The sequence below is a fragment of the Zosterops lateralis genome (genome assembly GCF_965231275.1).
Source record: "Zosterops lateralis genome assembly, chromosome: 16".
NCBI classification, from domain to species: Eukaryota; Metazoa; Chordata; class Aves; order Passeriformes; family Zosteropidae; genus Zosterops; species Zosterops lateralis.
The window spans coordinates 3,124,794-3,141,598 of record NC_139776.1 but is presented as its reverse complement, the minus strand read 5'-3'; the positions used below and the strand labels follow the sequence as shown (position 1 = coordinate 3,141,598).

Here is a 16,805-nt window from a genome sequence, read left to right as displayed (position 1 = left end):
CTCACAGCTGGTATCATAATTTTCGGATCATTCCTTTGGCTTGAATCAAAGTTGCAAAGACAGTATGTGGCTTAAATTTGGCTCAGGAGTAGCTGATCAACTCTAGTCAACATCTAACTTCCACATGTGCATCTGTCCCTGTGCTGTGGTATTGACAGGAGCCTCAATTTATATGCATGCAGTTTATAAACAGCAAGAATACTGGAAATGAGGTAATATTTTTGTATAAACATTTATTTTATAGTTTAAGAACAAGCCATTCAAAACATCTGGAAATCACAAGAACATGAGTAATATATAATAGCAATATCTTAAATATGCATTAGTAATATAAAGTCGTCTTTCACTCTGATAGAAGTTACAACTTCATTTTTCTAAAAAGTATTTAAGACATGAAATACATTTAGGTAATACATATATACAGCATCTAATTTTCTCTCCTCTTTCCAGTAGAGTCTGAGACTCCAGAGGTTTCTCTGATGGAAACAATGTGCTACAACTTGAAGGCTGGATTGGTTTGGATTGTATATGCAGAGCTAGGCAAATAATTTACACCCATCATGGCTCTGTGTGCCTGTAAGTGACAGAGCAGGGGTTTCAGACCCCGTGCACGTGCACTCCCACAGCTGCTCACCTATTCACAACAACCGATGTAGTTATAAATCATTAGGTCTGGAGTTATTTCTGGAATGTCTCTGTATCTATATGCTAACTAAGCTATGACCTACTTTCATTATAACCCCCTGCCCATCAGTGTGCTGTTATGCTTCCAGTGGTGATTCGGTAAAACGTGTTTGCCCTGTCTTAGCATGTGCGAATTGATAAATAATTGTGGGTTTGATCAGCTCACAGCTGTTTTATCCTCACCTCTAAGGCAAGCAATTCCCTTTCTATTTCATAGGGGAGGTCAGCATTAACTTGCACTTCAAAGTATTGCTTGATTTCTTCTACCTCCTTTTCCCAGAACTCTTTTGAGATATCAAACAGTTCGGTCAGGTTGACATCTTCTAAACCCTTCAAGTTCAAAGCAGCGTCAGTAGGGATGTAACCTATGGCAGTTGGTTTGGCAGAGGCCTTCCCTTCAATCCTGTTGAACATCCACTCCAGCACACGGGAATTCTCTCCGAAGCCAGGCCACAGGAATTTCCCTTGGCTGTCTTTCCGGAACCAGTTAACGTGGAAGATCCTGGGTAGTTTTGCAGCTGGACGATGGGCCATGCTCAGCCAGTGGGACAAGTATTTGCCAAAGTTGTAGCCAAAGAAAGGCCTCATGGCAAATGGGTCGTGCATAATGACTTTGCCTGTTTGAAACACACATGGAGAAGGTAAGGGAATAAGTAGCACATTTATTCTAAAGCACAGAGATTCAGATCATCCCAGGGTTTAGTACCCATGATCTCTTCACCACCCTTCTGAACCAAAGAGCTTTAAGAAACAACACAAGCATTATCCTTGATGCACGAAAGGTTCAAATTAAATTAATTTTTGTTATTAAATTTCTTAAATCTCAGGTCAAGCGGCTTAAATGAAGATCCTCAAGGGATGGCTATCATTCATGCATTTATGTTGAGCTCTAGCAAAAGAGAAAATTTAAATTTGTTTATCCCAGACTGTAACAAGAACTCCCTGTCAAGGCTTCTGGCAACTCTGTGCCTGCATCCTGTTCTGTATGCTTGCCACCTAAGGGATTATTTTGCTTAATTTGACTTTTACAGAGAATTTGGCTGTTAATTCCAGTACAAATATTTTCTATTGTGAAAATGCACAGGTTGCAAAATTAGCTGCCAAGACTGAAATGTGAAAGAGCAGGGGGAAGGAGAGGGCAGGCAGTCCAGAGGGGCCTGCTTTTAATACAGGTAGGCAGATTAAATTTTGATTTACCTTTGTGCTCAGCAGCTGCTGTTGCTTCAGACCTCATGGCTGCTCCTACAAACACTCCATGCTTCCAGTTAAAGGCCTCATATACAAGAGGGACACCTATAAAGAACAAAATCACTTCAGTAATTAGAGGCTCAGAAACATTTTTATGGCAGCTTTTGCTATCTGGGACAGTGCTGAATGCATGTCACTGGATAATGTTATTCTAATTTTCCCTTTTAAAAAAAAAAATAAATCAGTTAATTTCCTGCCCTCTTACAGCAAAGAAGTTTAAATGAATGTTTTCAAAACTGTCTACTGATTACTGAACACATCCAGTGGGAGACACCTGGGACATCAGAATATCCAGCAGATTTTGGGGGAAAGAGAATCTGGTCCTGTGGTCATATTAGACTCAGACCCAGCATTATTTTTATTTCTTTTCCAACTTTAGGTGACCTTTCACAGAACATTTTAATTTACTTTCTTTTCTTTAAACTATCTAAAACTGACTCATTTCTCTAACCATTTGCTAACTGAACTACTTAAACTACAGGCAAATTGAGACCAAAACAGCAATTTTCTATGTGTCTACTACCCGTGTTAGTGGGTTCTGATCTCCCTCCAGCCCTTTATTATTATTACCCGTTTCGTGTTAACATCAAACAACTCAGACACTGAAACACCAGTGGCTGGAAGCGTGTGTGCCAAAGGCTAACACAGAGAAATTGGACTAAGGTGGTTGTTTCCTTGCTTTTGCAGCTGTGAAAGCAAAACCTGTGTCTATGCCCAGCTGTGTGTCAACCCTTCTGTGGCCAGCATTTCAGCCTGGAGACGTGGCTGCTGCATCTCTTACCAGCTGGTCTGCGGCCTCCAAAAATGATCCCTTCGATAGGAACGCCTTCGGGAGATTCCCACGCAGGATCCATGATGGGGCACTGCTTGGCTGGGGAGCAGAACCTGGAGTTGGGGTGAGCACAAGGTTCTCCTGCACAGAACACAGTAAAAAGGCAGAATTAATTTAAATTTACCCATTAATTTCAAAGAAAGCCAAGAGAGGGCCATGGTGTGGGTCAGGTACCATTTTCTGGGGTCCAATCCTTGTTCTTCCATGAGGTCACTGTTACTCCAGCTGGCAGGGGCTCATCAATGCCTTCCCAGTAAACTCCCCCATCACTGGTTTCTGCCACGTTGGTGAAGATGGTGTTCTTGAATATGGTTTTAATAGCATTGGGGTTTGTTTTGACTGAAGTTCCAGGAGCGACACCAAAGAAGCCATTTTCAGGATTGATTGCCCTTAAGTTGCCTGGAAGTTAAATGACCAAATATAAGTAAATCATACTGATTTAATTCTATCCAGAAGTTTGTAGCATGTCTTACTGCACCTACAGCAAGCTGCAAAACATTCCCATTTAATTTCCATACCTTGTTCATCAAATTTCATCCAGGCAATATCGTCACCCACACACTCAATTTTCCATCCTGGCAGGCTTGGGTTCATCATGGCCAAGTTAGTTTTTCCACATGCACTAGGGAATGCTGCAGCAAAGTACTTCTTTTTACCTTCTGGATTGGTAATTCCCAGGATCTATTGAAAAATTAATGCAACTGTTAAACATAGTCTTTTTTTTCTTGCACTTTTCATTTTGGAGATTGTCTCCCAGCAAGCGGAAATGATAAAATATGCACATTTGTTCCTAGAGAAGAAACACTACATAATATTGTTGACAAATACCTCAAGCTGTATTTTTTAAATCTTTTTAAGTCAATTCTTCTTGCCATTAGAAAATCTGTAAGAAATTCTTATATTTTTTAAAATGTTATGTCTGGTATATAATAAATATTTATTTTATTTTGCTGATTAAATACCATAATATACATCTGTGTATCTCTGTTAAGACATAAGAAAACCAGGCAATATTCTTTTGGCTGCACAAGTGGAGTGAAGGGAAAGCACTTTGTGCATGGATACTTCTGCTCTTCTCAGAGACCACAGAGATTTTTTTCTAAGGCCCTTCTCTTACGCACTTTGGAATTCTTTTTTTTCAGTGGTATTTTATGGTGGTAGAATGCTTAAAGGACAGCAGAAATTAAAAGCCAGAAAGGTTACACAGCAGAACTCCCTTACATAGAGAGACAGAACTCTCCACAGCAGAAAATCTGATATTTGGAGGTTTTTGAGTACATAGACCTCTTTATAATTTGGCCAAGTGATGATGTTCAGGCTCTGCTCAGTTACATGGGCCAGCCTACAAGACATCACTCTCAGAAGTTCCAAATCTTTCTTGTTTTATGCCATTACAGGTCCTATTTTAAATGTTTAGTACTTGGCCTTGCAAGCAGTTCTCTATTCCTCACAAGCCTGGCACATGACAGATTCCTATCTAAAGTTACAGGACTATCCATATGAGACTAACTTCACTGACGGCGAGACGGGTGATGGATTTACGTGGCTCTAATTTGGGGTTTAACGGCTGCTCAAACACACGAGATTTAACAGCTCTTACCAGCATGTGCTCTGCGAGCCAGCCCTCCTCTTTGGCCAGTCTGCTGGCAATTCTGAGAGCAAAGCATTTCTTCCCCAGCAAGGAGTTTCCTCCGTAGCCGCTGCCAAACGAAATGATCTCCCTGCGATCCGGGAGATGAGCAATCAGCGTCAGCTCCGGGTTGCACGGCCAGTTGTTGATTAATGGCTCTGCAGAACAGAATGTTGTACTCATCATGAATGCAGCAATTTCCATGCTTGATCACGCTGTTGTTTCATCAGCATCGAGCCTCTGACAGCAACCCACACCAGATGCTTCAAGGAAATCCCTGGTAAGTACTAGGGATAATAATCTCCCTTCCATCAAACTCTCGTTGAGCTTTGATTCCTTTAACTGAGTTTTGAACCTAGTGCTGTTACAGAACCACCCTGTTCTTCTGTGGTGAGGGTGGTCCTATGTGCTGAGGTCACACAGTCAGCTTCAAAACATAGCCCTCAGAATTTCAAGGGGTTTTTAATGGCTCCAGGGGTTTTTAGTGGCTCCTGGGATGTTAAATGACTCTTACCTTTCAGCGGCAGAGGGCATCCAACTGAGTGAAGGCATTTTACAAACTCCCCATTGCCCAGGGCTTTCAAAACATCTGCTCCTATCCGTGTCATGATCCTCATGCTGGCCACCACATAGGGTGAATCTGTCAGCTCGATCCCAATCTTGGACAAAGGTGACCCAATGGGCCCCATGCTGAAGGGGATGACATACATTGTACGTCCTGGAAAATAGGGAGTAACAAGATGTGGTCAAGAGCAAAACAAGGAACATTTGAAGTAACCTTTACTAACATGGAGGTTGTTTCTCAGTCCTTTAAAAGCTGTTTGTCTTGTGAGAGCTTCTGATGATGTTTAAAGAGCTGTAGCTTTCTGTTTGCCTAATTGTGTAGCAAGAAGTTTTATCTTAAATGCTGAAAGCAGCAGTTCAGACAGATTGTGCAGCCAGGAGTAAGGGGAGGGTGAAGGCCAAGTTCTCTATTAGTGTAAATCCCTGAATCTGGAATTATTGCTGTGGATGGGGGTCGTTCATTCTCATCTCACTTCCTATCTGCTCCTCAGTTGCTGTGTGACTTCCTGAACCAAGTCACACAAATTTTTGTACTTTGACACTCTTTAGGAAAACAAGAGTGCTGGAAAGAGACTGAGGACTGTCCTTGACCAGGTATTTGGGTCTATGGTAAAGATCTGCATGAAATCAGTGGAGTGACTATTGGGGGTATAAAGATAAATCTACAACTCAAATTGTTCTTTAAAGATTACAGTAACTTGCAACAGTAGTAAGTGTCTCAGCAATGCTGGAAGTTCAGTGTCAATCATGTTTTTCTTGCCTACCTTGCATGCAGCCTGGGAACCTGGTGTTGAAGGCTTTCTCAAAATCTTCCTCAGACATCCAGCGCCCCAGCTGGCTTGTTCCAGTTTTAGGTATTGGAGTGGTATCTCTCTGCTCTTGAGTGATGATGACAGTTTTGCTCTCAATTCTTGCCACATCTCTTGGATCAGTGAGAGCCAACCAGCTGCATTTCACCAAAAATCAGGAAATTAGACTTTAATTGTCAATATAGCGTTTTTTACCCTTCTGTGGGACCACTCTAGCATAAAAGGTTGCTAAAACAATGCGTTGTAAGGCAAAAATTAGTGACAAAGCATTATAACAGATAACCTCAAAAATCAGATACTTTCTCTAATACAAATTGTTTTAAGACTTTCTAGTAATAATAACAAATAATATGGCCTGGGAAATTCTTGTTACGTGCTGATACTCCTTTGCTTATTATCTCAGCCTTATTCTCTGTTGCTAACTTTCAGGGAAAAGTTAATCTTGTTTAATTCTCATTCTCATCAGTGTGAAATTGTTTTGTATGGGGTCCACAAAATGATGCCTCAAGCTAAGTGGATGCCAAAGAAAGTAGTTTAAGTGTTGGTATAAGTGCCAGAGGGATCAGAACCCAGCTTAGTGGATTGGCATAGTCCCTTAAATTAGAGGCATTACAAAGAAAATATGGAGTATAAGCATGATCATGAAAGTGAAAGAGTTTATTAAAGGGGATCCTTTTTTCCCTCTAAGGAATTTTTGCCATCTATTTACAATAGAGAGGATTGTTTTACATTTTCACCTCTGTGCATCGAAATTTTCCACGAGTATAAAAATGTTCTAGTTGGGCTGTCATAACCATCATCACTACAGCTAAGCATATAATTAACAATGAATAATTTATCTGGTGAATCTTGCCCTTTTCTCTCCCAAATAGTCTGCAAACAGATTGCCAAATTCCTGCACTTAGTTATTCAAAAGTCTTTGCAGATTTCTCCCATGAAGATCTCGTGGTTGGCACGTAATTCTCGAGTATGCACTTGTTGTTAATATTCTCTTTTCATGTTCAGTTAGTTGGGAGAAATGATGAAATATTTGAAAAAAGTATTTGCAGAATACATTAGAGTCAAAGCTCATCGGCACGATATGAATAATGCCTGTACTGAATAATATTTGAACACCCACAGACCTATTTGAATGCCACAAAAAAGTATGTGATGAATAAACTAATTGGCTAAAACAGCAGAATTCTTCAAAAGAAGATTTGCTCAATAATATTTAGCCATTGCTAATGATAAGTTGCGTAAGTCTCATGACATCATTTCAGTTCCCTGATGTAACTAATCAATAGAGGAAATGTGCCGTTGATAGTCCAATTGAATAATATGCTTTATGTTAATTTTTAGAGGAAAAAGTTTGCTTTTCCTGAGTATTTCACCTATGTAAGCTTAAGTTCCAAAATGTTCATGGAAAGCAAATATTGGAGAGTCATAAGAACTTTTCTAAGTAAACAGGATAGAAAATGAATTTTCCAATTCTGAGATGATACTTGACTTCATTTAGGCTACTCACCAGTTCTCATACTTGTTCAGCTTCTTGATCATGCCTTGTTCCACCATGATGTCCAGAAGTTTTTTGTTCTCTTCTTCTGAGCCATCGCAGATGTGGATGCAGTCAGGCTGGCACAGCTTGGCATTGGTCTCGATGAAATCCCTTGCTTCTGGGGACAGGCTCTCCAAATCCCCCTGCACAACCTTGGGCATGACATTCATCTCGGCTTTCAACTGAGGGGGCATTATTGAGGCTGTTGTGGGTCTTCTGGGTGGCTGTAAAATACTGACCACAATCTAAAATCAAATAGATTAGATTATGTGTTAGCATACTTCATGTTCTAACCAGCGTCACAAAGCCTAACAACATGTCACACAAACAATTTGCAATGGACTTGATTATGTACTGATGTAAAATCTAGGTAGAAAATTTGGATCACTGCTAATTTCAAGGTGGAAAAAATTGAGGCCATTTTACTAATTTAAGATGGAAAAAATAGAGGCAGTTCTACTTACGGTCTATGTAAGGTGGAGATGGATGCTGGAGAGGGTTTTGCTGCACCTCTCAGCTGAGCCCTTGGAGCTCTCTTGCAGTTGCTGCTTTCCAAGGATGCACCTCCTGCCTTAAATATTCTTCGTGGTAGTGTCCATCCCACCAGTTGAGGTGAGGGAGGCTTGTCCTTTACATCACCACTGGATGTGTCTTGGGACAGTGCCACTGACATTGTCATCATACAGAGTTGTCAACAAAACAGCCCTGGCGGGGTAATCATTTAACAGCCTTGATTAATGAATGCTGAAAGCGGAGGTTCTTAGCCCCTGGGTTCGCTGTTTTGAAGCAGTTACAAAATTTAGCAGTTTAACCAAACTTTGATCCAATTTGGCTTTGAAATCAAAAACGTCATAACTTCTCGGCCTGTGGGAAAGGTTGAGTACAAAGAGTTTCTGGAACCAGGAACACGGAGGTCATGCACAGAGGCAAAGTGCAGTTGGCACATTTTGTAGGCAGATGGTCACTAGTTGGCTGTGAAGTGGAGGCTTGTCCAAGGAGTGTTTACTCACCTTGGGAACATTGCCTGATCCGGGTATAAAGTTCAACACTGAGCACTGACAGGCCTGAATAACCACGACATACACAAGGCCCACAGCTGTTATTTTTGTCTAGGCAATTCTAAAAAATCCCAAGCAATATAAATCTAAGTGTTGGGGTTCCTTCAGTGTAAGCAAGGAAGTTTTTGCTTATGGCTTGTTTAAGGCTGTTGCAAACTAAACAGTTATTTTCTATTGCCACCACCTCAGAAAAGGCAAAGCAACAACTGTCTCAATAATTAACCTCCTCTTTCAAATATTATGTTTTATTTTACTGGGAGTTCTGTGGGGGAGAAGTGTCATAAAATATTAACCCATCCCTAAATCAGTACTCAGAGCAAAAGCACAGAACTGCTCAGGGCTGGGGCTGCACACTGTTGTTCTGTGCACATACACAGACTTGAGTCTGTACCTGTGTCAGTTGTGGCAGTACCTGATATCAACAGCACTACTACTCATATACTTCTGAGAGTTATCTCAGTGTGATATCAGACACTTGAGTGTCTGATCTCAGACACTTTGAGCTCTTGTCTCTGTTTCTACAGGCCTGTTCCATTTTAGACCTTTGTGACCATAAAGAGGTGGTGTTCATGTCAATTTGTCCATGTAGTCTGGGTGTGTGAAGACTGAAGACTTCCAGTACAATAGAACTGTAGAAATAACCCTGCTGTCATTTCTCTCACTCTATTTATACCCAGTCTGCAGCCTGGATAAGGAGATACCTTTGTGCCAACTTGTGGTTTTTTGTATTGATGGGGCTTTTACCCTGGTTGTTATTGGTAGTTTGCAGAACAGGAAATCTGGGATTCCTAGCTAAGTTTCAGGGAGTTGTAAAATTGACTTATCTTGTATAAAGGGCATTCACAACCCAGCTGTTGCTCAGGTTTATGAGGCAGTTGGATGTTCCCAGCAAGGTTCTTGTTGGGGCAACCAGCAGTGACTTGCAACCTCCAAAAGCCAGGCTGGCAGAGCAGCAGGGATGAGGATTGCAGCTCACCTTCCCACCCTGCAAATCTAAAATACTGCAGAGCTGACTGTCCCACTGCAGGAACACCCCTGGGACTGTACCCTCTATCTCCCCTGCAAAGCCTTTTATTATGTTTTGTAAATAAGGGAAGAAAACAGTGAGGTAAGAGGGGCTGTCCTTGATGCATAGCAAGGCCAAACATTCCAGAAAAGGAAAACAAAAATCTGGTAGGATAAGAGGTGCTAAAGACTGCTGCAGATAGGGCTGTGATGTAAGCAAAGATAAAATCCAAAACCAATTTAATAATGATAAAGCTGTTGTTTGTCTTCAGACTCCATACACTGTGTTGCTGGTGGAGCTGATCAGAAATATTTTCCTTTTAAAACACGTAATAAAGTACCTTCATTAGAAATAAAATGGAGCATAACCTTCAGTAATATTAAGCAGACCTCTTTTTCAGAGAAGTACAAAATTACTGAGTGCTTTTTGCTGGCCAGGTAAGTCAGGATACATAGAAATAACTGAGAGTAAACCAGCAATGCTCAGTTATCAGGAAGAGAGTAGGCCAGGAAATTATCATATTGCAGCACAAGTAAAATCAGAATAAAAGATTACCTACAACAGTGTAATACAGCAGAATCAGTCCTAGTGTCTCTAGGTTTTGAGAGGAGGAGAAAAATTCCCAAACCCAGAGCATTAATTTCTGCCAATTAAATTACAGTCAGGCAGGTGTTGTGCAAATTTTCTAACACTGCAATCCTAACCTCCCACAATCTTGCTATACAAACTGTGGGCTTCTCTTGAGAAGACACTAAATATGCCAAATTGGTGGCACTGTGTTATGAACATATGTCCATTAAAAATCACATTAAGGATTCCAAATGTTTTTCATTTGTGATGGCAGCAGGGCTCGAGTACAGATGTCCACTGGGAATTCTAGACACTTCAGCATCAAATTACTTGTATTTAGGTAACACCTCCCATCAGAGGATCTCAAAGCATATCACAAACACACAGTAAGCCTCAAGCCCCTATATAAAACACACATAGTATTTGGTGCAATGAAATAACTGGAGCATATGCAAATCAAGGCCAGGATTTTTTTTTTTTCAAGAATCTTCTCATTTAGAGATTCAGCTTTTTAGACAGCCAACAGAAGGCATTAAAGGTTTTATGTGAAGAGAGTGAATTCTCATAACACCCACTGTCTCCCACACAAAAACCCAAATGTGGCACTTCCAATGGCTCAGTTACAGTGGTCTTGAGGTGTTCACCCAGTACCAGTGGGTGCTGCTTGTCTGGATTCAGTTTCTGGAAGATTTCACAAATGGAAAACATGGGAGGTGGTATGGGGCAATGTAAGACCTTTTAAAAAATCGTTGTATTGTATGTAAAGTTTATTTTCCATTTAAATGAGAAGTCTTTTTTAGTAGTAACTGCATTATAATGCTCATCTAATAGCTGATACGATTTCTTCTGATTGAACTTTTTTTGGCACTTTTTCTCTGTGCTTCTTGACACTTGAATGTGATGCTTATCAGGTGCCTTCTTGGAAGCTGTCAAATCATTTAAATATGTGTGAATCTGACATTTCAAGATGATAGTGTTCAACAAGTGCCTTGAAAGGAGGGGGTTTAGGATGTTTGCTTTGATGGACACTATTCAGGTTGTTCAAAACAGAAGTTTTTGAGCACTTCAGGTTTTACAGACTTACTAGAACTCAAAAAAATGTAAAGGTTTTTAGATGATCAAAAAAAGTGTCATTAGAAAGCTTAACTCATCACTACAAACCAAGGTGCAACAAAGCACTCACAGTGAGATCTGAAAGTTGTTAATGGCATATAATAATACTCAGAAATTCTACTTCCCTCCCATTGCTAATTCTCCTACATATTGTCACCTCCAAAGAGTTTGTCACTTGGGTATTTTGCTATAAAATTGTAGGGTTTTTAACGATTCTCTGAGCTGTTCTACTAACGGAAGAGCACTGCCTCTGGATTGTTATTCCTCTGGTGGAGCTGTGCTCAGCTGACACTGAGAACACTCTGACAGGTGCTGGACTGGGTGCCACAGAGCCCAGATCCAAGGGCAGCCCTCGCAAGCGTACAGAGAGCAGGGCAGGGATCGTTCTCTCAACTTCCAAAAGAAAACGTGAACCGTGCAAACTGCCTGCAGTTGCAAAAGAGCCTGTGAGTGAGCCAAGAGCTCATTCTGGACCCTGCACGGCCCCGTGCGATGTTTCCGCCTCACAGCCCCTCTCCTTGCAGGCAGCTCTTGGGCACTGACTCATCTGCAGGTCTGGGGGCCCTGCCACATGTGCTGCACACTCCTCTCTCCACGTGTGCTGCGTGAACCATGAGACTGAGCCTGGAGACTGAGTCTCTGGGACTGGCCACAACACGTAGCAGCAAACCCGTGGCACGGCGCTTTGCTGCCTTCTTACGTCCTTTCCAACCCCGATCGATACATGGGGTTGGAAACACCAGACAGGTTGGGCAGATTGTAAAATAAGATGTTTGTGGATCCTTACAAAAGGCGATGTAATTTTTTTGGCCTATGTTCAAAATGAAGTGGCTTGTTCTGATGCTGGAAGAGTGGGAGAAAACACTCAGATTTATCACGATTAGACTGTACTTCCATTAGCCTGTCCAGTGTTTTCAGCTTGACAACAGACATTTCTCAAAACAAATGGAAGCAAATTTCAGCAGCCAGGAAGACGCACTGGTGCATGTTTAAGGTCTTTAAACAAAATCACCAGCCTTTGATGCTTAGTTTAGTCTCAGCTCAAGTGCTCAATCCTGAGCTATATTTTAGGGAAGGTCCTGGTTGTGTCACAGTACATGCCAAGGCTGACATCACACATGAGCACACTGGTTTCTTACTTGTTGTTCTGCTTTGGCAGATAAAATAGTTTTTATTGTTATGATGATTACTTTATTTTTAAGCTCACTTTTACAGGCTCAGGTCTAGAGATGAGATCGAGACATGTAATTTTAACTTTGATAAGAAGTCACTCCTCTGGAGCCATTTTTGAGTTGTGACTCTAATCTGAGGACTCTTCCTGAAATGAATACTGTCTTTTTTAAAAAAACCAAACCAACCCTGTCAAGAATCAGTGAGAATATGTGAGTAGTGGGCTCTGTAGCCACTGGTACCTGGCCAGTGGCCAGGTATGTGTCATTCTGTTGGCTTGGGAGCTCTTCTTGTCTACTGCAGGAGGTCTCAGTCATGTGGAGAGTTTCATCCCATCAAGTCTTTGACTGACTTTACTTTAGCCACAACAGAATTATAATTTTTGCATGGTTACTGCAGTTTGGGTTTTTTTGCTGGATGAACAGCAGAACCACAGCCAGGAGAGAAGGGGACAAACCATACTAACCAGAGTGAAAAACAGTCAGCAAAAGGTTTGTGTTTCCCTTTACCTTTCAGCATTTGCTCTGCTCAGTCACACAAAGCCCAGATGGCTCCAAATCCAGTTTGCAAATAAAAATGGTTACCTTTCTGGACCAAAATCTCTTTACCACAGAGGTGTGTGTTCGCAGCTGTCAAGGACTTCCTGCTTCCTACTTGGGTAGGGAGCAGACAAATCCTTGCACATGAGTTCAAGCACCTCTTGTTTCAGGAGTTTCTGGCTTCCTGTGGATAACTGGTGTTCTGCTAACTGTGCTCTTTCACAGAGACCTCACATCTTCAGGCCTAAAGAAATGACATGGAAGCACCTTTTAATATTCTAAATTTGTTTATTTTTTCTAGGATGAGACAACCCTGGCTCCCCTTGCTCCTTCTTCTTGCACGCTGTTCATTATTTCTCTGTGATGCTTTGCCTGCTAGCAGCACTGTTTCAGGGTTACCCAGCTCTACCTGGGCAATGGGCCTTTTCTCTTTTCTTTAAATCTTCTCATGTACTTTTGTTCTTCCTCACCATTTCAGTCCCTTGTTACATGCAGTGTGACCCACTGGCCATGGTTCTGTACATCCTTCTTGAGCCAACTCCTTTGAAGAAGGATGGCTTTAACCAGTCAGATGCAGGCAGATTCTGAAGGTTTAGGTTCTGTTTCTTCCTCAGCTATGGATTTCCCATCTGACTTTGGACATGTAACTACATCCCCGAGCCTTTATCTTCTCCTAGGAAGGGGGCTGGGAGGTGATAATGCAAATTTCTCCCTGTTCTTACGAATTCTCCTAGTTTGGTTGATAGTTCCCAGCTAGAGGAGCTTAAAACTTAATTAGACATGATCATTATCTCTTCTCATTTTTGTCTGTGCCACAGACAGTCCCTGCTGGGTTCTCTCTAGGTTATTGTAATGCAAAGAGTAAGTTCTTACTTGAAATGAAAAGCATTTACTATAAACTGTTTTCTCCTTCAATAGCAACACAAAACCAGCAACTTGGGCTGGTTGTCTTCTGTTTCAAGTGAGATTTGTTCTATACTTTATCCCCAGGAACACAGTTTTGATTAATATTTCAAGCATTTTATAACACCAAAAGCCAAACAACAGGATAGAAAAGCTGATTATGCAGAAATGAAAGCCAAGCTACATCTAAAGGTCAGAAGGTAAATGTGCCTATGTCAAGCACTACATACCTTTTGGTTCTTGAACCTGGCAGCTGGAGGAAAATCAACATTGCACAAAAACCAATAATCCCTGTAATGAATCCTCTGTTTACTGGAAAACTCTTATGTAAGTGTTAGCAGGTCAGGTGAAATCCTACATACTGTACGCTTCTGCTTAGCACCATTCTAACAAGGAATAAGGCAACATCAGTGGACCACAATGGGATTTTTTCAATGTAAAGGCACTTTTGTTTGGTCAGCGTAAGTGGTTCCTACCAGACAAATGCCACAATTATGATTATCTCTACAAACAACACTCAGTAAAGAGATCAGGAGTTCAACTGGACCTGAAATCATGCTTTTTTTCTTATGCTTTTAGGAAGATAGAATTCTGATTGCTATACGTGCATCTTTGACTGACCATCTGTAACTGTCTCCAAATTTACTGGTTCAGGATGATATATATGCATATGAAAACTGTTTATGTAAAGAGAAGGTTCTTATGTGTGTGGTTAAACCATTATGTACAAATGAACAGCAACCAACTTTGCATTCTGCAAATTAAATAAAAAACCCCACGGACTTGCTAACCTTGTAGAGTTCAGGTATTTGTTCTAAATAGGATTAAGTACCCTTTTATTTTGGGTGAAGTATAAATGTGCTCTGCCCAGAAGATCTTAAACAAAAGATGGGTATGAATGACAGATCAAGAGACTTGCAGTTTGCAGAGGCAGCTCTGAACGGAGTAATAATTGTGATTCACAAAACGTGTCACCCAGGTTTTCTCATCTGCTTTCTAGACACTGCCTCATCTTGATGTTTAAGATTACAAGGCCTATAAGATTGATTTAGTTTCTTCTTACAGGAGCAGAAAAGATGTACAACAAACCTGCTATACCATATTTCCACTAGCAGTTCCTGATGGAGAGGCCTGGGGCTATCTGGTTGTGGACTTCAGGTGATGGTTCAACATTGTAGCAGTGCAGAAAATTAAGATTTAAGGTATTTCTGCTGATAAATATCAGAGACTACTGTTGCTCAGTGAAGTGACATTAACATATAAATTGTTAAATTTTCCCTTAAGTTTTCTTGATTTCTTTAGATTTTTGATGTAAGAAGTTGATTTGGACTCCTTAGAAAGTTTAACACCCAAGAGGATTTGTTATCTGAGCTAGAAAAAAAGTGCACAGGAACCCAGTGCTCTTCTGAACCCATCAAGCACCTCCTTAGTGCTGATTTTGCAACGTTTAACGTGTACTTGCTGCACATCCACGTGGAAGCAGAATTTGAACTCCTCTGGGTTTGTACATCACACTCACAGATTTATTAGGACAATCATTTAATAGTCTCATTCTTCAGTGATCCTATTAACTTCCCAGTTTAGGTGTCTGTTCAGCTGTGCACGAAGAGCTGTTCTCAGAACTGTTTTCCTGATTAAAGATTAACAATACGATAAAAGAAGGAAACATGGGCATCCTTGGAGTTTGTTTCTTACATCAGCTGGGTTAAACCTTTACTATCTTTTCTCACTGTGTATTTTCTCTCTGTGTTTGGCAATCAAATTCTGCACAGCTCAAGCACGTTTCCCCCAGTTTAGTCAAAACAAGAGGAAAACTTTCTGCCTTTTAAACTTTTAACTCTTCGACCCTTGCAAAAACAGCAACAGAAACCTGTAATAACTAACTAAGGGGAGTTGTATTAAAAACTTTCTTTGCTATCTGTTGGATTAAAGAGTATTCTGCAAAAACAGTGGAAGTCACTGAGGTGTAGTTAACTGTATAACCACACTAATGTCTTTTGAAATGGAAGAAGTGATCTGCTTCTCAATAAACATCCTTCTTCCAAACGGATCCAGGCACGCAGCTCAGCCATTTGCCACAAGCAGCAAATTGTGTATTAGTCGATGGCAGGATTGTTTCTAAATATATCATAATGTTAGATGAAACAGTTAATAGACAAATTGCAATTATGGTTAATAATTTTTAGACCACTTCCCCGACTTGTGTCTAAGCAATCAATCATCCTTGGTACTTTCAGCTCCAATAAGCTTATGTTAAATACTTCCCCTTTTATATATCCCACATCTGTACTCTATTAGGTCTTGGGGTTTTTTTGTCATGCTATATAATTATAATCATTTACAGTATGGAGCAAGATTTTAAGAGCATAGACAGTACTTGAAAGCATTAAGTCTTCTAACTTAATAGAAGTGGCTTTTGTTCTGCTGCAGGAATTACTCATATTTAAAGAGATGATTTGTCTCCTCAAAGTCAAGATGAGCATTGGAGAGAAAGCAAAGCCTGGCTTTCCCTGTGCCTTAGGCACAACCCGAATTTAGCTGATCCTGCATGAACAGCACAGTCCAAGCACTGTGCCCCGAGACAGCTCTGCAGCTCTGCTCACCCTCCTCTTTGCATGAGAAGTGGTAATTTATAGCCTGCCTAGACACTAGTCAATCAATACCCTCCAGCATGATTTCCATCTGGCTTTGCTTTGCTGTGCTCCCATCTTCTCTCTGCTCCGGGGATTCAGCAAGGAAACAAGTAGGACTGTATGTTCTGATGTTGCTGGGTCTGAGGTCTGACTAGTTTTTTTCTGACTGTAGCAATAGGGAGCAGAGAATTGTGTTCTTTGGGGCAAGAAATCCAAGTCGGATCTGAATCCCTAGGTGATGTCTGCTAAAATAAACTATAGCTTCCATCTCCGAACCAAAGATCTGGAGGAAAAAAATAAAAAATTAATAATATTCCTCTTTCCAAGTGATCAAACTCTATATTTTCTCCTGAGAATATTCCAGGCCAGCACTGAAGCACTGACTTAATTCAGAATCTGCAAGATTCAGTTGCTTAGAACAGCATCAAAAAGAACATAACTTTTTATCTCACTCATTAGCTGACGTCCTTTCTTTTTATTTTTTTAATTAAGGTTTTTGGTGGTCTCTG

At 40.8% G+C, this 16,805-nt stretch overlaps 1 protein-coding gene across 1 annotated transcript; it reads right to left on the bottom strand.

The window, feature by feature from the left end:
* Positions 1-216: 216 nt before the first annotated feature.
* On the bottom strand, positions 217-7,905 carry PCK1 (phosphoenolpyruvate carboxykinase 1). The gene is made up of 10 exons (XM_083873256.1): positions 7,769-7,905; positions 7,275-7,549; positions 5,723-5,904; positions 4,909-5,112; positions 4,365-4,552; positions 3,283-3,445; positions 2,939-3,163; positions 2,714-2,845; positions 1,882-1,977; positions 217-1,301 (listed from the first exon to the last, which is right to left on the bottom strand). The coding sequence occupies exons 2-10, from the start codon at positions 7,496-7,498 to the stop codon at positions 847-849; spliced, it is 1,869 nt and encodes a 622-aa protein (XP_083729382.1). The 5' UTR covers positions 7,499-7,549; positions 7,769-7,905; the 3' UTR covers positions 217-846.
* Between the last annotated feature and the right edge of the window lie 8,900 nt (positions 7,906-16,805).